At 35.0% G+C, this 21,063-nt stretch overlaps 1 protein-coding gene across 1 annotated transcript in view; it reads left to right on the top strand.

Annotated features, from left to right (window-relative positions):
* Nucleotides 1–21,063, top strand: part of LOC102760403 (protein eyes shut homolog) — a 111,671-nt gene that overhangs the window by 85,632 nt on the left and 4,976 nt on the right. Inside the window, 3 exon segments of the mRNA XM_015558683.1 lie at nucleotides 8,519–8,687; nucleotides 19,440–19,469; nucleotides 19,472–19,570. Of these exon segments, the coding sequence (XP_015414169.1) occupies nucleotides 8,519–8,687; nucleotides 19,440–19,469; nucleotides 19,472–19,570 (298 nt within the window).

Below are 21,063 nucleotides of genomic sequence, written 5' to 3'. Positions count from 1 at the left end.
ACATAGTTTCTTAAACTGCAGGCTCAGAGGCCTGCACCCGCAGGCGGGGAACGTTGGTTTCCTCCGTCACTGAGGCAAGCAAGCCTCATGTTAGTTTCAAGCTGCCTGGCTGCCGGCCGCCATCTTGACTGTCAGTTAATTTGCATATCTCGCTGATTAGCCAATGGGAAGGGTAGTGGTCGTACGCCAATTACCATGTTTCTCTTTTGTTAGTGTAGATTGGATATTTAGATAAAAAGTTTGGAATAGTTGTATTAAGTAGCATGAACTAGTGTGATAGTGAGAGAGAGAGCTCTTTCTACTTGTTTTTAAGAGAGGAGGAGGCAGGAGCAAGAGTCCAGATTTTTTAAAGATAAAATAGGTAAATTAAAGAGTCATTGAACTTTGTGAAGTAGCTTCAGTAATGCTGAATTCAGGATCAGCTTTAATAATCTCCTGATCCGTGTCTTATATGCAGAGATAGTTTTCCTCTGCTCCTCTCCGTCCTTCATAAACATTTTACTTAATGGTTCTCTGACTACTTCAATAGATGAATTATTTATACTGATCTTATTCAGGATCTTGGTAAGGAAGTGAACTTCTGCCTAATACAGTGTTTGAAAGAGAATAGCATCTACACACTAGCTTTTAAGTCTTTTCCATGTGTATTATATTACTTCTTTATTTTAGTTCTTTAGCCTATCTTTTAAATATATTTTTATTGATTTCAGAGGGGAAGGGAGAGGGAGAGAGATAGAAATATCAGTGATGAGAGAGAATCATTGGTCGGCTGCCTCCTGCATGTCCTCTACTGGGGACAAAGCCTAAAAACCTCGGCATGTGCCTTGACCAGGAATTGAACCATGACCTCCTGGTTCATAGTTCAATGCTCAACCATTGAACCACACCAGCAGGGCTCTTCAATTTATTCTAATCATTTAAATCACTGTTACTTGAATCAACAAACAAAAGCATGCATTGACTTAGAAGTACATTTTCAAAAAACACAATGAAAAAATCTTGCCTGGATTTTATATTTGAGCAATTCTCAAATGGTTTTGTTGCCCTACCATTATTAGTCACAAAAAGTGGTAGAAAGTTATTTTATGGTCAGACTCACATAGTATTATCTGTGTCGTCTTTATTTTACTTTCACAAGCAGCAAGCAATAGTGAAGCAACAGATATTCTCAATTTAGAGGATTAATAGAAATTAAAGTTACCACACAGCTTCTATTACCTGTCAAGATCTTTTTATATAGAAAATTTACTCTTAATAGTAAATTAGTAGTTCTAGAACAAAAATAGAAATACTCAGGAATCCATGCTTATGCCAATGTCACTTCTACATGCAAGGTATATAATTTAACAAGTACACAATAAGTAGTACTTTGTAATTCCATGTTTTCTAGTGCTTGATTGTAATAATTAGTACTAGCTATTTAACGGAAAGAAATTTACAAGGATTTTAAGTGATGAATATATTTTAAAAACTCACACTTTCTAAATTTGGTTTGACTTGATACCATTTTTCATGTATAAAGAGCAAGAATGGAGAAAATTTTCATTATGTTATATTACCTCTTTTGCTCATTTTCAGCAAAAATTTATATCAATTAATAAAGTAAATTAAACAGCTTGTGTATAAGAAGTGACAGCTTAATTCATATAAATATATGTAGTCCCTGTAAATTACTGAAATGTTCATATTTAAAGGAAACAAATATGAACACTTTAAGTGCCTTAGGGAAACTAAAGGTAAAGAATGTCTTTATTAATAATTAAATTAAAAAATAAGTAATAAAAATATGCCTTAAGAGTTTTTAAATATATTTTTATTGATTTCAGAGAGGAAGGGAGAAGGAGAGAGAGATAAAGAGATCCATGATGAGAGAAGTATTGATTGGCTGACTTCTGCATGCTCCGCAACCCGGACATGTGCCCTGACAGGCAATTGAACCATGACCTCCTGGTTCATAGGTCAGTGCTCAACCATTGAGCCACACTGGCCTGGCTGCCATAAGAATTTTTTATAATTTAAAAATTTGCCTCTTATAATTAAGGAAAAATCACAGATGAAACTATAAAAACATTGTTATTTATGTGAATGTCATTTATACTATACTTTAGATCTTTAAGATGACAATTTTTCTCCCAAGCAGCTCATAAATAGGAGTTAGAGCCATAATATCTGTATTAATACTAAGGCTATACACCTAAGAAGGGATATCAAAGGTAAAGGTGAAACTGAAGTCAAACTTTGATGAACAGTATCTGGGAATCTAGTGTATGGGTAACTGAATAATGCCACCCCCCCACCCCAAATATGCCCATATCTTCATCTCCAGAACCTATTAATCTTACTTCGTGTGGAAAAAGAGACTTCGAAAATGTAGTTAAGAAAAGGATCTTGCTAGGATGAGTTTATCCTGACTTATCCAGATGGGTCTGAAGAAATTACGGACATCCTTGTAAGCCTTACTAAGAGGGCCACAGGAGGAGTCAGAGACAGAGAAAGTGATGTGGTTTCCAAAGCAGAGATTGGAGTTGTATTCTTTCAAGATGTAGGAAGAGTACACAAGCTACAGGATATGTATGTAGCAGCTGAAAACAGCAAGGACACAGATTCCCTCCTGAGAGCCTGCGGAAGCAACCAGACCTCCTGAAATCTTTATTTATCCCAGTAGGAGTGATTTCAGGCTTCTGAACACAAGAAATATGTAAAAGAATGAGTGTTTTAAACTACTAAGGCTATGGTAATTTATTACAGCAGCAGCAGAAAACAAATACACAGAGACTTCAGGAAAATTTATTTTTAACACAAAAAATAAGTTTTCTGGCTTAAAATGATTAGAGGAGCTCTCTGACTGAACATAAATTTGATCAGAAGAATGGTGTTTGGTCCTCTTTAAAAGACATTCATGAAACACCGAAGGAAGTCCCTTTGGACTTCTATTTAGTGGCCATTTCTAGTTTGAGTTTTAGGACCATCTGTACTAATTGACACAGGTGAATTGGTGCAGGTCAGAATAAAGAAAAGCAGCAAAATGATTGGTTGGTTCATCATTCATTGGTTAAAATCCCCCATTTACTTTAAAAGGGTGGGCATGTTTGGTGGGCCCATTTGTCACCTATTTAGGGAAGCAGTAGCCATGTATGCAGGCAGGATTAGCCCCATGTGGATACAATATCCTAAGTGTGTTCATGCCTTACTAATTTATCATCCACCCATGATACAATCAAGAATGAAATGGGATCTTATCAGCTACTTGGTTTGTAAAACAGGCATTGAACTAGGTCTTGTGAGAAATGCTGTTCTTTCCAACAGAGGCATCTAATGTTATAAATCGTGGTCAACATAATTCTGATTTATCTTTAACAATGTATGAAGTAATTGTTGTACCCGGTACTCTAAGGGACCAATAAAAGCATTCATTAAAAATGAGGCAATGCACAGTTCACAGGGAGAACCACACATAATTTACTAGAGACAACATCTTGATTATAGATATAATCACAGGTATTAAAGAGGCCCAGGGCTTAGCTAATTTTCATTCTTACTCAATAAGCTTTAGTGAAATCCTTAGTCAGGTATCTTTATGGAAAATGTCTTTATCCTTTGTTTTTCATATCGTAGGTTTCTTTCCTTGTGTCTTGTCTTTGTGTGATATCACTAACTGTTCTCTCGAAAGCATGTTTATTTAAAACCTACCTTGTGCAAACTCTGTGCTCCAGGCACACACAGTTGAACTAGACAGAGTATGATCTTATCTCATGTTTGTAATAGTAACTCAAAGTTTAGTTTGACAACAGTGTTCGCCTATTATAAGAAGGAATTGTTTCCTCAAACTGAGAGAGAGAGAGAGAGAGAGAGAGAGAGAGAGAGAGAGAGAGAGAGACTCATAAATATTTCAGCATATTTAAGAATACTTAAACATATACTTAAATATGTTAAGTATGTTTCCTACCTCCTTTCCCGAGTTCTTTATAACATTTTCCTATTTAAATCCGGGATCAGACACAGACGGTTTAGGGATCTAGAATTTCAGGCAGATGGATGACCACTCTGTCAACTGACAAAAACTTCAGCTTGACAACATGCTGATGACTAGAATTTTTTACAATGATGTACAAAGTTTAACTACATAATTATGCCAAAACAGCTTGATATGCACTACCACCCAGTCAAATTTTCATGTAAAGATAATTAAAATTACTCATCTTTTTTTGAACAATGAATACAGGAATTAGGAAACAAATTATATTTTAGTTTTTAAAAATTAGGTCCCTCTCTTCTTCTTACTACTCAAAGTTATACCTGGCTCAGGCATAGTTTTAAAATGGGTATTCTATCTTTTTAGTAATGATATTAAAAGCCCAGTGTTCTCATCCAAGTGAATGATCTCAACTTTAAAATGACCCTAATTGACCCTGAGAAGCATATTGTACCTTAATTTCCTCATTAAAACTCCTTATATAAAAGGTAGATATACAAAAGACCTTAAGGAATTAGAAAATCACCTAGAATCACCTCAGAGAAGTATGTCATGGTGAATTTTAATATTTTTAATATAGTCCAACTTGCTTACTTTCATGAAGGCCAAGAATGAACGTTGTTTTTTTTTTTTTACTTTTAATTTCTTTATTGATTAAGTTATTACATATGTTTTCTCATTCTCCCATAACCCCCCACACACACCCATGCCCTCACCCCCCTGGTGTCTGTGTCCATTTGCATATAAGTCCTTTGGTTGATCTCTCCCTCTTACCCCCACCCTCCCCTACCTTCCCTCTGAGGTTTGACATTCTGTCTCTGGATCTGTTTTTGTTCATCAGTTTATGTTGTTCATTATATTCCATAAATGAGTGAGATCATGTGATATTTATCTTTCTCTGACTGGCTTATTTCACTTAGCATAATGCTTTCCAGTTAGTTCACTGTCAAAATTTAGGTAGATGTTCATTTCTAAATGCATTATCTGTAGATCCCCACCCTCTGGCACCCTACTCACTTCCAAAAGAAATAGTACAAATTCTGAATTGTTTACTGTTTTCAATTCTTAGAAATAAATGGGAAATCAAGTATGAGAAAATTAAAATTGCTATTGTCAATGTATACTTTTCTCAGTACCCTATAAACAACTGAAGTTCATTGCAATAAATGTAATTTTAGTTTTCTTACAGAATTATGAGCTATATATTTTATAAGATTAGAGCCAATGTAATAAAGTTGATAAATATTTCAAAATAGAAATAACTCTCAGTACCAAATTTAGTGTCACATTTAGATGGTGGGAACTTTTGCTAAGTGTGTTAGATAGGTTATGTTGTGGTAATTAACCCCCGCCACACACACACACACACACACACACACACACACACACACACACACAAACACACATTACAGAGACCTAGAAGAACTGATTATTTTTCTCTCTAATCATATACTAACTGAAAATGTTTCTTATCCTCCTTCATTTCAGAAATAATACTATGAATATATAATCTACTTAGGCAACTAAACATACCAGTTTGATAGGACACAGGCATTACAATGCTAAAAGTGTTAAGTCCTGGCAAACAGTTGAGGTAGTCACCCTAAATTCACTATACTACAAGTGAACCCATTTTACATAAAGAGCTATTTTTCTATTTCATGAATAAAGTTTGAAACTTAATAAATGCTCAAATCTGTTTTCAGACATCCACAGATTTTTGAAAAATGTTTGTTCTTTATGTATTCAATGGGAGGTAGTATTAAAAATTCTAAGTATTAATCTGGGGAGATTAATAATAGCTAACTGAGTGTTTTCATGTAAACTTTTTAACACCCCTATGGATACAAATAAAATTGATGGAGAAAAATCAATATTACCCTGTCACCTGAGGTCATTGTGGAATTTTTGGCATCTTAATGATAGAGAGGACCATTTATTCTACTGGAAATTCATTTCACTGTAAAATGACTGAATTCCACAAAAAATGCCAGTCCTGCCATACAATTGATTCTGAGTCATTAAATTTTCTATTTAAGATTATGAGAAGTAAGAAAATAGTGTTTTAATAGTCAGTGAATAGTATATTAGTTACCATGTCCACTTAAATTCTGGATGACTACTTTTTACTCATTATCAATATTTTTGGAATCCATATTCAGAAAGAATTTGATTTATGGAAAATCATTTTTTAAATAAAGTAGCAGTATTCAGAGGGAAAAAAATTGGATTTGTGGTCAATTTAACAAATGATTTTCTACATAAATATCACTACATGATTATCAATGGTTTAACATCCACTTATCTCTTAGGAATATTGTCTGGAAATATGATCCTCTCAATAAACTAGAATGAGTACACCAAAATAAAACTCATCAGTAAGAAGAGTTATGCTATATTTTCATGAGTTCTCTTTTTTGTTGTCTGCTAGAAAACTTGGAGCTATTTAGAAATGATGTTTTATTTTACTTGTTCAAAACTATTCTACCATCACTATTCTACTTTACTCATATTCTATTAACCTGCTTTAAAGGTTATATTGTACATCAAAGCTATTGTTTCTGTGGAATGTGCATATGTGTATGAATTCCACATAAACACACAAGTCATGAATGAGAGTTCAGATTCAGAAATAGACCTGCATTTGAATTACATAACCTCTCTATATTCTCTAATAAAATAAATTATTCCTAGCACACACTTTGTTAATTCAATGGCAATTTATTGGTGTTACAGTTATTTATGAACGGTAATAAGAGCTCTAATTTCCCATCCCAAATATCCACCTATAAATCCAAACTTTGTCTAAAGTCATGATACCTTCACAGTGTCCTCATTCGGGATGAATGGTTCTGACTTTCCTTGAAACCTACTTTGAGGGACTTTTTTTATTCATAAAATGCCAGAGCCCTATTTTGTCTCCCAGTGATATTAATAATAACAGCGTGAGCACCACAGCACCCCTGAGAGCAGGGACACGCATTTTTCTCGTTATTTTGCTTGGCAATGTCTTTACTAAGCGGCATCTACTCCTTACTGGTCAATATCCCCGAAAGTTATTACAGAAGATGTGGAGTCTTATTTCAATGGACTCCTCACTCCTGAATATGCCAGATAGCAATGAGGGTTGTATATCTTTAGTGCAGCTCTCTCTGATTTTCTTAGTTGAAAAAACACACCCACAAACACACAGAGCAAAACAAAAACTTAAGAGTTGACTTTTAAGCTAAGGTTTTTCAGGTTTTTCTTCGTGATTTGGTTTAAGATGCAGAGATGAGTCTACATAATATGCTACTTTGTTAAGTTTATTTTGTGCAGCCATAGATTCAAATATAGTATGCCTTTATATTGTTAGGTCAATGATGAACATAAGTCCAATAAGACACATGTTCAATGACAGAGAAGATTAGTTGATCCCATCTGAAGCATCAAAATTCTAAGTCTTAGTATAAAATTATGGGTTAAAAATTTTGGTGATCTCAAGACTTAGAAATGTTTGATAGAATTGTACTCTCTTGGTAGTTATTTAATATAATTAAATGATTATTTTTCTGATTATTTCTAATATTTAGTATTGATTCCAGTTAGCTATATAGTAATCAGATATAATTTAAGATTCATACTTTGTCTATCCATTAAGAAATTGTATTGTGAATTAAAAAAAAAGAAATTGTATTGTGAATTAAAAGATAAGGTTGATAAAACAATTAGAAGAAAGTTTAAATTTTGGGTAATTGGATTAAAGGAAATGTCAGATGTTAGTGATTTCTTGTGCCCCATTACTCAGCTGTGCTTCCCACTGCCAAATTTGTGGAGAATTTGCTCATTGGAAAATCAGAGAAGTAGAAATAATTTTAAGATATGCTCTAAACAGAATATAAACCCTGAGTCTGTCTCCAGAGCTTACACTAAGTTTATTGGTTTATTACATCCTAAGACCTCAGTATAGTGCTGTGTATTAAAATTAATTATGGCTTGAGAGTAACTTTAAATTGCTTATATTTAATTAATTTCAATGTGGATAAAAACAGTTAAGAATTTTGTCTTTGAAAATGCTAGAGATTGCCATAGATAGATTATCTTATTAGGGAATAAACCCTGATTAGGTACATTAAAATTTTTCAAATGATTTAAATTTAAAAGCCAACAAATTCAAATAGTACCTTGGCATTTCATTGTGATGATCCTATTGGGCCATATGTGTTCTAAGTAGTGTGTCTGTTAATGGTTACCACAATTACATTTGATTTAAAAAATTGTAGCCCAGCAGATGGAAGTTTGTAGACTATAGTTGTAGACTGAGGAGTGAGTCAAAGCCAAAACAGATATTACATGGGCACTTTAGACAGGGACATGATGAAATAGGGTACAGAAAGAGAAGTTAAAAGAACAGGAGAAACACACAAAACATATGTTAAAAGGTGTGTCCTATAAACACTTATAAATTGCAATTTTTAGAAATTAGCTGGGTATTTTATAAGCCAAAATATATATGGAAACATTTCAGTAAGATATGTATCATTTTTCATTACTTTCTTTTCCTAGTATATATGTATCCCAGGATGCACAAGAAATCCATGTTGGTTTCTGAAGAATGTTCCCTTAATCCTTCTGTACCCTTGCTACAGTGGATCCATCAGCCATGATATTTGCCAAACTATAGTTCCTCATTCTCTTCAATTTAAATATGTGTGGCAATTGGGATTTACAGGTAATCAAAATATTTGTTTATTTTTAAATTGTCTGAATCAAGTCAACATTTGCTGGGTTAAGTATTCATTTTCTAATCACACAAAATATTTTATATCTCAAAACACAAAAGAAGTAAAAAATGAATTTAATATTCTTATTTTTTTTATCTGTTCCCTTAGTGGACATATGTTTATTACCTACTACATTTCTGGAATTCTGGTTGACTTCATGAAGAGGCAAAAGTAGGTTTGCAGTTATTCATAGGGAAAATTAATACAATAATTAATAAATAATAATACAATAATAAACTCGGTTTTGTGTACTCACAACTATAAACCTACTTTGGCTCCACCCTGTATAATTGTGAAGAAAACTAGAACTATTTCCTATTCTCATATACCTGACTATTGTTTTGGTGAGTTATTGGGCAAATACAGTGATAAACATATGATTGTAAATTGAAGTAAAGGCTCCTACAGAAAGAAATATTTTCCCATGACTACTTATAACTAAAGAAACTATTTTTAGGGAAAAAAGAAAAGAAAATATGAGCAATTGGGAGAGTAAGTCGGGAGGTCAGATAAGGTTTCCATGATAAAATGACCCTGGCACAGAGATATGGAGAATGAGACCAGAGTTGAGGATTTGGAGAATTGAAGAAATTATGCTTAAAACAAACATAAACAGAAACTGTGTTTAAAAGATATAATGTTTTGGTTATGCAAGGAATATAAGTTTTGGAAATCTGTACAACATAGGACTATGATTAATACTATACTATGTAATATTTTTAAATTGGCTAAAATGATAGATCTTAAGTTAAATGTTCTTGTCACAAAAATTAAAAAAAATGAAAATGAACAAAATAAATAAAGGGGGTGGGAACATTTTTTCGGAGGTGATGGCTAAGTTTTTGATATTGATTGTGATTATTGTTTCATGGGTACATACTGATCTCCAAACATATCACGTTGTATATATTCAGCATCTATAACTTTCTGTATGTCAATCATATCTCCAATAAAGCAGGTAGAAAAACAACACAAAACACAAAAACACCACCATCAGAAAACAAAAATACAAAATTAGAAGAGATAAATCCTTTGATGCCTGGCTGGAACTCTGAGAACAAGAGTGAAAATAAGGCTTGGGGAGAGAAATATTTTAATGCTAGAATTAAAATATTGGCTTAAATATTCATGCTTTTATTCCAAATATGAAATCATTGGAAAGTTTGACACATTTAATAAAAAAGATCAAGTGGAGAAATAGATTAGGGTAAAAACAGTAGAGTGTGATAATTATAGCTAAAATATTTAGAAGTTCTTGTTTATGAATTGTGTACAGAGAGAAAATGGTAGAGATATCAACAGAAATTCTAGTTTTTTGGTTTTAACACTTGAAACAAGTCTAACATATTTTATTAAATATGCTTTTAATTGTTTTACATACTGCAAGTTCCTATTTCAAAACCTATATTGATGAGCATATTTTCTGTTCTTTGATTACACTTTGAATACTATTTGACTTAGCTTATGCAAATTAATCCACATTCTGAAAACTGTATGATAGTCCAATTAATTCTATCAAGGAATATTTCTTCTGTCAATGATATTTTGGAATTATAATTTATCAACAATCAGCAAATTATTTTTTTTTAATATTTTATTGATTTTTTACAGAGAGGAAGGGAGAGAGATAGAGAGTTAGAAACATCGATGAGAGAGAAACATCGATCAGCTGCCTCCTGCACATCTCCCACTGGGGATGTGCCCGCAACCCAGGTACATGCCCTTGGCCGGAATCGAACCTGGGACCTCTCAGTCCGCAGGCCGACGCTCTATCCACTGAGCCAAACCGGTTTCGGCAACAATCAGCAAATTAGATTTGTTATGTCTGTTCTCAAATAATGGCTTACTGTATTCAACTGGCTGCAGCTGCACTTATAATACTACTATAACATTAAAACAAAGCAGAAGTAAACTAACAATTAGTCTTTTAAACAGAAAACATGATAATTTATTTCATTATGTTCCTAATATGCTATTCTGGAGAGTTAACAACTCCTAATGACAGAAATAGTTATCGGTTCATTAAGTAAATCACTCTGAAGATCAAACATGGTAGTAGATTGCAATGGCTTCTTGATTAGATTGTTAATGATAAAAAGAAGTTTAGAGACTGATTTATAAATACTTGCTGTTTCACAAAGGACACAAACAAAACAAACAACAACTGTGTATAGAGAAGTTACCTAAAACATCTGGTCTTGGCACTATTTAAGGATTGTGTTAGCTCAGAGGTTTAAACTTGGCCACATATTACAGTCACATGAGGTGGCTTTTAAATGATACTTATAGCTCTACTGCCACTACAGAGCAAACAAACTGGCATTGGAGTGAGGTGGACATAGGAGATCTGTGCAGCCTCTCCAAATGCTTTTAATGTTGCAGATTGAGAAGCATAATCTATTGTTACCAGCCAAATTAGTTCATGGACTTCAGTGCCAACATCATTTTTATGTTTGCTTTCCCTTTGTCTCCATGTAGGAATGATGCATACATCCATTTACTTAATAATAAACATTGAAATTCTTTGAGAACTAAAAATTACTAAAGATAATATTCACAACAATAAAATAGCAAACATTTTAAGTAAAATAGTAATAAATAGGAAAATTGCTCATTGGTAAAATTATCTTTAACAAAAGAATCAATTTTATAAATGAGTAGGACAACATATATTTTCTAGGACATAGGGATAATATGAAGTCAAAATTGTTCATGGATAAATCAGCTTTGAGCAATTATCATCAAAGTAATACAAGCATATTTAATTATAACTGCATGAATCTATGTTCAAACCTTAATCAACATAGGTAATTATTACTAAACTAGAGGCCCCAGTGCATGAAATTCGTGCACTCATGGGGGGCCCCTGCCACTGCCACTGAGTTTGCCAGCCATAAGCCTGGCTTCTGGCTGAGCAGTGCTCCCCCTGTGGGAGCGCATGGCCACCAGGGGGCAGCTCCTGCATTGAGCATCTGCCTCTTGGTGGTCAGTGTGTGTCATAGCGACCGGTTGTTCCACCATCAGGCCAAAACCAGCTCTCCGACATCCCCCGAGTGGTCCCAGATTGTGAGAGGGTGCAGGCCAGGCCCGAGGGACCCCATCAGTGCATGGTCAGGGCCAGGGAGGGATATGGGAAGTTAGCCAGCCAGGGAGGGACCGCAGGAGGGCTCCAGGCTGTTTGGCCTATCTAGTTCAGTCCTGATCAGCCAGACCCCAACAGCAAGCTAGCCTACCTGTCAGAGTGTCTGTCAACTGGTGGTCAATGCTGTCATAGTGACTATTTGACCACTTGACTGGCTGCCCCCTGGTAGTCAGTGCATATCATAGCAAGCAGTTGAGTGGCCTTAGCATATGATTTGCATATTATGCTTTGATTGGTTGAACGGCCAACTGGATGACCAGACACTTAGCATATTAGCCTTTTATTATATAGGATACAAATTATGTGACCTCCATATCTGATATTTTTAAATGACTTTGGCTGTCCAAGCGAAAGAATTCAGTGTGATACAGCTCAATTATCAACAAATATTTCAGTAGTGGCACAAAAATTATTTGTTATGATTAGTACAAAGTTTAAACAATGCAACTACTTTTGGTAGTGTTTTCAAAAACAGATTTTAGAATAAGTGCAAAAAAAGAAAAAAGAATGTAAATGACATATTTTATGTAATTCTCATTTATTTTCTAGTTGTTACTATTAAGATCTTATTTCCTATTATTCCATAAAATAATATTGAAGAAAAACATTAAAATCAAGCTGGCAAGTTTGCATGGGGTGCATTAATTTTACCAACAGTAAAATTATTTTAATTAAGAGAATTTTCTACCAACTAAATGAAGTGCCTTACACGCCCAATCAATTCTTGCCAATATGATTGCTCTACAAATAAGGATAGTAATTAATTAGGAGAAGCCCCTTCAAGGACAACTGGTCTATGATGCACAACTTGAGAAAGAGCTGACATGCACTGTTTCTTTTCAATGTCATCATCTGTGTTCATTATATGTATTATTAGGTTGGATAAAAGATGATACTGACAGAGTGGATAATGGGTTGTGAAGTGAAATAAAAAAGTATGAATTATAGTTAAGAAAAGATAAAGTCATAGCAAAAAGAAGATAAGTTCTCATTTCATACTTTCCTTTTGTTTAAAGCTGTGAACATTACAGTTTAGGTGACTAAATTAAACATATACATTTAAAATATTTAATATGTGCTAGTGAACATCTTTTTGAAATGAATAGTGATTACTGCATTTGTGAGTTGCATTGTAAACCAATATTACTTTTAATTCTTTATTTTTCTTTATGAAATGGTGGTTATTACGTGTGCTAGAAGATAGTACAAGTTATTAATTATAATATATTCATTATAAATTACTTTTGTTATAATTATTGAGAGTAAAAAAACAATAATTTCCTTAAAAGTATTTTTATTACAATACTGCTTCCCTTGCAAGTCTTTTGTTGTTGTTGTTAAATACCTGCTATTATTTTTATATCCATTTAGGGTTTTAGAGCCAAACATCAAGATTTTTTTTAAAAAAATTAGTTCAGAAGAAAAGTTTTAAAATGTGGTTTAGTATATTTACATATATTACACATAATATTTTCAAAACATTTTCACAGTAACAATTATGTTTATTAATATATACATGAAAATAAATGGCTTTTATGTAAATAAGAAGTAATTAAATGGTATATTGGAGGAAAAACATGTCATGTACACAGCAGTTTCAATATTTAAATGCATAGGACTTAACAAAGATTGTAAATTCAAAATTAAGAAAACTTTAAATATTGCCATAGTATATTTACAAACACAAAAAATCTGAAAAATTTTTTACAGATAAACCATGCTTTCAGAGAGGAGACCTAATATATTAAAATGTTCGGAAAAAAAAAAATATATATATATATTCAAGGCCTGGTGCACAAAAATTTGTGCACTCAGGGTGTTTCTCAGCCTGGCCTGTGCCCTCTCACAGTCTGAGACCCCTCGGGGGATGTCCACCTGCTGGCTTAGGCCTGCTCCCCAAAGGATTGGGCCTAAGCAGGCAGTCAGACATCCCTCTGACATCCCGAGAGCCCTCGGGGATTGTCCACTTGCCAGCGGGGAGCAGGCCTAAGCTGTATTTGGACATCCTTAGCGCTGCTGAGGAGGCAGGAGAGGCTCCCACCACCACCACTGTACTGGCAGCCATCAGCCTGGCTTGTGGCTGAGCAGAGCTCCCCATATGGGAGGGCACCGACCACCAGGGGGCAGACGCTCAATGTAGGAGCTGCCCCCTGCTGGTCAGTGTGTGTCATAGTGACCAGTCATTCCCAGTGGTTCCTCTGTTAGGGTCAATTTGCATATTACCCTTTTATTATAATGAATATTATATATTCATTAAGGTTTCAAAAAAATAATAGTGGTGCCTTTATGTTTGTTTTTTTGTTTGTTTTATTTCTTAAAGTATACATGTAAAACTGAAAAACAAATAAGGCTAGGTATACTCTGAAAAAGTGCATTGTGTGGGTAGGAGAGCTAGAATTTATCTCTACCAGATACTAAAGCATGTTCTATAATCTCTATATATAAAACCCAAATATGCAAATAGACCGAGCAGCGGAACAACCAAACAACTGGTCGCTTTGATGTGTGCTGACCATCAGGAGGCGCATGTGGAACATGGCAGGTGTTGGCCATGGCAGGATGATTGAGCTGGTGAGCAGGGGCACCAGACCAAGGCAGGGTGCTGGTCACTGTCATCAGGGCAAGTCTATGGTAGTTACTGAAAACTCTTTGCTCCCACAGGCTGTGGTCCCACCCAGCATTCGCACCTCCTGCCTGTGCCAGCCTGCTTGCACCCACTGCCAGTGCCTGACGCTGGACCCGATTGCTTGGCACTGTCAGTGGGTGCAAGCGGTGACTGCTGGCCCCGACTGCCCCTCAGGGCTTCTCTACCTCCCTCTGCTCTTGAGGGGCGATCGGGGCAGCAACCGCCACTCGCACCTGCTGACAGCACCAGCCCTGCTCTCACCCACTGCTGGCGCTGGCCCCAATAGCTCCGTGCCATCAGGGGGTGGGAGCAGGGCCAGCACCATCAGCGCATGGGAGCAGCGGCAGCAAGAGTGGGGCTGTGGGCAGATGGGGCCAGGGCCACAGTGAGGTAGGTCAGGTGGGGGCATGTAGGATGGGCCAAGACCGGCCCCTGTGCCCACCACAGTCTCACGGCCCATAGTTCCTTTCAAGGTGCACAATTTTGTGCACTGGGCCCCTAGTTTAAATAATGCAAAACATGGTACTGTTTCATTGATAATAAAAAATATGCAAAATACAAAGTTCAAAATCTTAGTCATGCAGAAATTTTGCATATGAAAAAATTGCCATTTGAATCATTAGAGTAAATAGGGACTAATCAATTACTGATGTCAAACAACTGTAGTCACCTGGAAAGAAAAGTCAGATTGGTATCTTACAACATTCCATATTAAATGAAAGTGTTAAATGTAAAAATTAAAAAACAGAGAAATGTTACACAATTACTTTATAACTTTGAATGGAGAAGGCCTTTGTATCTTTAATCAAAATTTAGACATCAGAAAGAAAAGATTGATCATGTGACTACATGAAAAGGAAAAATGTCTCCTTGTGAAAGTTGTCATAGGTGCAGTCAAATGTCAAAAGGAAAATTCAGAATGAATATACAGTATTTCTAAAGATATGTGAAAATACTCATCTTTACTCATAATGAGAGCAAAGAAAAATTTAAAAGCACCATAAATATATGATTTTCCTTTTAGTAGTCTGGAAACAAAAATTGAGAGTTTGACAACTTGGTGATCTTATCCATTGCTGGCAAAATATAAAATGACTCTAATATCTTGGTAGGGAAATATTAGAAATGTATATATGATTTGACCTAGCTTTTTCATCACATATACCTCCCATGCATATGTTGAGTAATATATATGAAAGATTATACTTGGCATCATTGGTTATTTAAGCAAAAGAATAAGCACAGATGTATAAATGATTGTGGAATACTCCCAGTACTGATTCGACAATCAATGAGATACATGATAAAAGGAAAAGAAAGTAAGTAATGCAATAATATAGAATCATGTGTAATAGGCTACCTTTTAATTCTTTATATTCAACTTGTGATTATCTCTCTGGGGAAGGCTTTTTCTATGTTCTTTGCCCCAGTGTTGACATTTTACTATTTTGAGAATTTGGTGAATTATATTCATATTATTTAATTGAGATACAATTGACTGAAATACTATGTGAGTTTCGGGTACACAGCATTATCTTACCTAATAATCGACAAACTTGTAAATTAACCATCCCTCTGCTACGCTCACCAGCCAATCAGAGTGATATTCAAATTAACCCAACAAAGATGGCGGTTAATTTGCATACACAAGTGCGGAGCAAAGAGTGAAGACAGCATAGAAGGAAGCCAGGTGACGGAGAAGCGAGTGAAGCGGCGGAGAAGGGAACGGATTGGAGGCAGCTGAGACAGGAGCAGAGGCGAGGCAACAGAGACAGGAGGGAGCGAGACAGCGGAGAGGAGAGGGAGCCGAAATGGCAGAAGCAGGAGGGAATGAGGCGGTGGACACGGGAGGGAGCTGAGGCCGCAGACACAGGAGGGAACGAGGCAGCGGAGGTGGGAGGGAGCGAGGCAGCGGAGAAGGGACTGAAGCCCGGCAGGCTTCACTTCCTTCTCTGCTTTGCTCAGGCCTCGGGAAGCCCTATTCTTGCAGGAATCTTCCTGCAATGGGCCTCTAGTGATTCTATATTTGTACATAATAAAAGTGATCACCACAGTAATTGTAGTTAACATTATTCACCATATCTTTTAAGCTTCTCAAAAATTATTAACATGTTAAGCACCCAGTCAGTCACCAGTGACTGACACTATACTTTCCCTCTGTAAGACAAAACAGGCTGGGCGCTTAACATGTTAAATACGAGAGGGCCCGTGCACAACATTAATGCACTGAGGGGTGTGTGTGTGGGGGGGCCCTCAGCCTGGCGTGTGCCTCTAGCAGTCCAGGACCCCTCGGAGGATGTCTGTCTGCTGGCTTAGGGAGCAGGCCTAACCCAGCAGGCGGATCTCCCCGAAGGGGTCCTTAGAGCTGCTGCGCAGGCAGGAGAGGCTCTTGCCACCGCCGCTGCGCTCTTAAGCCATGAGCCCGGCCTCTGGCTGAGCTGTGCTCTCCCTGTGGGAGTGCACTGACCACCAAGGTGCAGCTCCTCCATTGAGCATCTGCCCCCTGGTGGTCAGTGCCTGTCATAGCGACCGGTCATTCTGCTGTTCGGTCGATTTGCATTTTAAGGTTTTGTTATATAGGATATGTGCTCACTGTTATTTCCCCTTCTATTACCTCTGTGGGTTAAAGCATTTGTTTTATTATTATAATACCTCTTTTGGGGCTTTGGGAGGAAAGGACAATATCTCAGTTAAATTCAAATATTTAACAAGTACATCATTATGGCAAAATATTGACTTATAAATTGGGACAAATTAGATAAAATGTATAAATTCAGAGAAAAATGCTAGTTGGCAAAATGATTCAATAATAAATATAAAATATGAATAATCCTACAAAAGCTCAAATAATTAAATAATATAGTTTTTAAAAAATATTTCAACAACAATAAAATCATGGAAATATATGGTTTTCTATACAAGTTATTTCTAATATTCAATGAAGAATCACTAGTAGAACTCCTCACAAAAATATTAAGGAACATTCATCAATTTATTATATGAGGTCAGCGTACCATATTTGAATTATTTTCATCACATTAAAGGTATGATTTTTATTGACATCATATTTACTGAATATTTTCATTTCTTGTGTCTCATCTCTAAGAGACCTGTTCATTGACTATTTTATTATTAATATACTAATCATTTTCTATAATTATAAGATTGTAAGCAGTCAAATTATACCTGTAATGTCAAAAAGAATTGGAACATTATGCTGGCTTCCTAGCTTCCTCCTTTTTTCCCCGGAGTGATATGTGAGATTTCTAAATTAGATCTGCACACAGCAGGGGGATTTCAGCTTGAAAATCATCTCCACCTTAGAATTCAATGTCATTTGCAAAGCTTACAAGATATTTTTCAGAAAGTCATGCTTCATGAGCCATAGACTTTAGGTTTGCTAACCATAAGCAATCCAAAATCATAGTGTTAGCTATAGGATTCTGTGGATAAATAATATCTCTCTACCAAATATTATTGATCTATTTACTAGGAGGTGTATCTATGTCTTGTGGAGATTTATCAGGTCTCCTGTGTTCTTTCATTTCCTGTAATGTTGCATCCATTATTAAAAGATAATAGGTTCTCAGTTCAGCCTAATTAGTTCCTTTCTGCCCACAATTTTGAGATCTCATTTGTGTGTGTGTGTGTGTGTGTGTTTCCAGATTTCTCATTCCCTCGTTCCCTATCTGTTTAGCAATCATATTCACCTTCCTCTGAAGATACTTCAACACATTTATCATAGATATTTTACAGTCTTTATGCAATAATTCTAAATCTGGGCCATATTTACATATGTTTTTACTAAATTTCCTCTTGAATATATGTCATATCTCTTACTTTTGTGCAATCTCATTTTTATTGCATCATAGAAATTATATCTAACAATAGAGTGTGAAGTAGTTAAATTATTTATGTATATCTGCATCTATACCTACACATACACACAAGCACGCATATTCCCTTCCTTCATTCCTTCCTGTGAGAAAATAAGGATGAGGTCCTGATTATTTTTCTATCACAAATGCTTTATTTTTTAAAATTTCTTTTGAAGTGGTTCCCTATACAACTGTAGCATGTAAAATTATTTTTATAAATATTGTTTATAGTAACTACATCAGTTTTCAGTTATTAATTGAAAACTCATTTGACATTTGATTATTTTTAATGGATTAGCCCAGATACTGTGTCTTATACTGATGCTCTGTATTTCAGGCTACATTTTTTTAAAAAGTTATCTTTATTATTGAAAGTATTACCCCCTTTTTTCACGTTGAACCCCTCCAACCCACACCTGCTCTTCTCCCCCCTTGCAGGTCCTCACATCACTGTTGTCTGTGTCCTTAGGATGGATGGATGGAGATATATATATATATATATTCCCCTTTGGTTAATCTCTTCCCATCCCTCAACCCCATCCCCTTCCCTCTGGCCTTCCCTCTGAGATTCATCAGTCTGTTTCCTGATTCTATGTCTCTATCTACTTTGTTCATCAGTTTATTTTGCCTCAGGCTAATTGTAAAATGAGATGGTTGGTGCCCTCTGGTTAGGCTCAGTGGATGGAGCATCGGCCTGTGAATTGAAGGGTCCCGGGTTCGATTCTGGTTGGGGGCATGTACCTTGGTTACGGGCACATCCCCAGCAGGGGGCAGCTGATCGATGTTTCTCTCTCATCGATGTTTCTAGCTCTCTGTCCCTTCCCTTTACTCTCTGTAAAGAATCAATAAAATGTATTTTAAAAAAATAAAATGAGATGGTCGGGCCTTATATTTTAGGTCTCTTTCATATTTAGTGCTCTATAGATATAGAACCTTATTTTGTGATATATGTCATATTGATCTGATCGAGTAATTTGACAATTCTCTTTAGTACTTAACTGTGACTTCAAGTTTGTGAGAAGTTATTTTCTTTTGTTTCTTTTTTGTTTGAAAGTACCTGAAGGTGAAAAGTGTCAAGTGACTGTTGATGCTTCTTTCTCACTGAAAACTGCACTGACAATGCAGACTATGTGCACAAATCTGAAGACATTGATAACCCATGTTTGTTTCAGTGTGAAAAACATGGAGGTAAGGTAGCATTTCTCATGTTTCTCTTTAATTCCTATTGGTCTGATTTGAAAAAAGTTAGAAATGTTAAGTTTACAAACTTAAAGTCCAAGATTTGCACAGCTTAAATAGAACTGCATAAACAAATTTTCAACAATCTACTTGGAAATCTTTTTTTTCAATTTTTTTTTTATGTTTATAATATAGAAGGGTAATGAAGAGTTTAACAATCATTTTATTTCTAGTCTTTTTGTGTTTTAGTTCTGTTATAATTTGCTGACTGATTAAAGCCTCTTAAACACAATTATGATTATGCCATCTTTTTGTTTAGAGATCATAAAGAACTATGATTGTCTTTTGGAATATACTTAAGTCTCTGGGAAATTTCTAATCTCTGTGCAATTTTACCACTAACAATTATGGGGCCTAGTACAAGAATGCCAAAAGTGGCCCTGTTTTCCGCCATCTTGCCTTCATCTTGTACAAATTAGGGCAATATTTTCAAACAAATAACAACAAGAAGCAATGATTTTAGGATATTTATTTTAAGGAACATTTGTCAAAATGATTCAGAGGTTTTTAAAAAAGTTTAGAGTTAATAGAATATTTGTAACCACTCTTCCCTAGACACAACCTAATTTAGCTATTTTATAGAAAAAAACATTTAATTTTATTTTTATATTTGGCATATATTCATATTCAAAATTAATAAAAAGTTATAAGCTTTCTATTACTAAATCTATTAACATTAAGCCAATTTTATAAAAAAAAAACAGTTTACTTCAAAAGCAACCAACTAAAGGGACATTACAAATATAGAAAACAGACTTCAAATTCCTCACATGTTTTAATTTCATGTATACCCTCATTTTTTTTAATTAAGTTACATGCATATGTATTAGGCTTACTATAGTTTTACATGTATTCATTTATGCAGTTACAGGTATATGACTATGCTATAGATGACTGAAGTTTTTATCTTTAGGATTTACTGTACTTTATTAGCATATTAAGGAACATTATCTATTAAAGTTACTAATTAAATAACTGTATACTTTCTCTTAGGATAGAAAAAGCAAATCATATTTATTATCTTGTATACATAGTTCTGTTTCTTTGTTTTCTTTTAAAGTAACTACCAACTTTAACTACAGTAACTAACATTATTTTTTTAAGACTGAAGAGAAAACCTGACGACAGCAATCAAATAATGTTTTAGCTATTTTATTTTTTCATGATCACACATTTTATCTAACTTTTACAACTCTGATGTTAATTAAAATAAACATAAATATGCCAACATAAATATACAGGGTGGGAAAAAGTAGGTATACAGTAGTTCATATGGAAAATAATACAATAATCTACACTAATAAAAGAGAAAAATGGTAATTGGCATACGAGCTACCCTTTTCATTGGCTAATCAGGGCTATATGCAAATTAACTGCCAACTAAAATTGGCAGTTAACTGCCAACTAAGATTGGCAGTTAACTGCCAACAAGATGGCGGTTA

This window comes from Myotis davidii, unplaced genomic scaffold (assembly GCF_000327345.1).
Source record: "Myotis davidii unplaced genomic scaffold, ASM32734v1 scaffold293, whole genome shotgun sequence".
NCBI classification, from domain to species: Eukaryota; Metazoa; Chordata; class Mammalia; order Chiroptera; family Vespertilionidae; genus Myotis; species Myotis davidii.
This window is presented reverse-complemented; position numbering and strand designations above follow the sequence as displayed.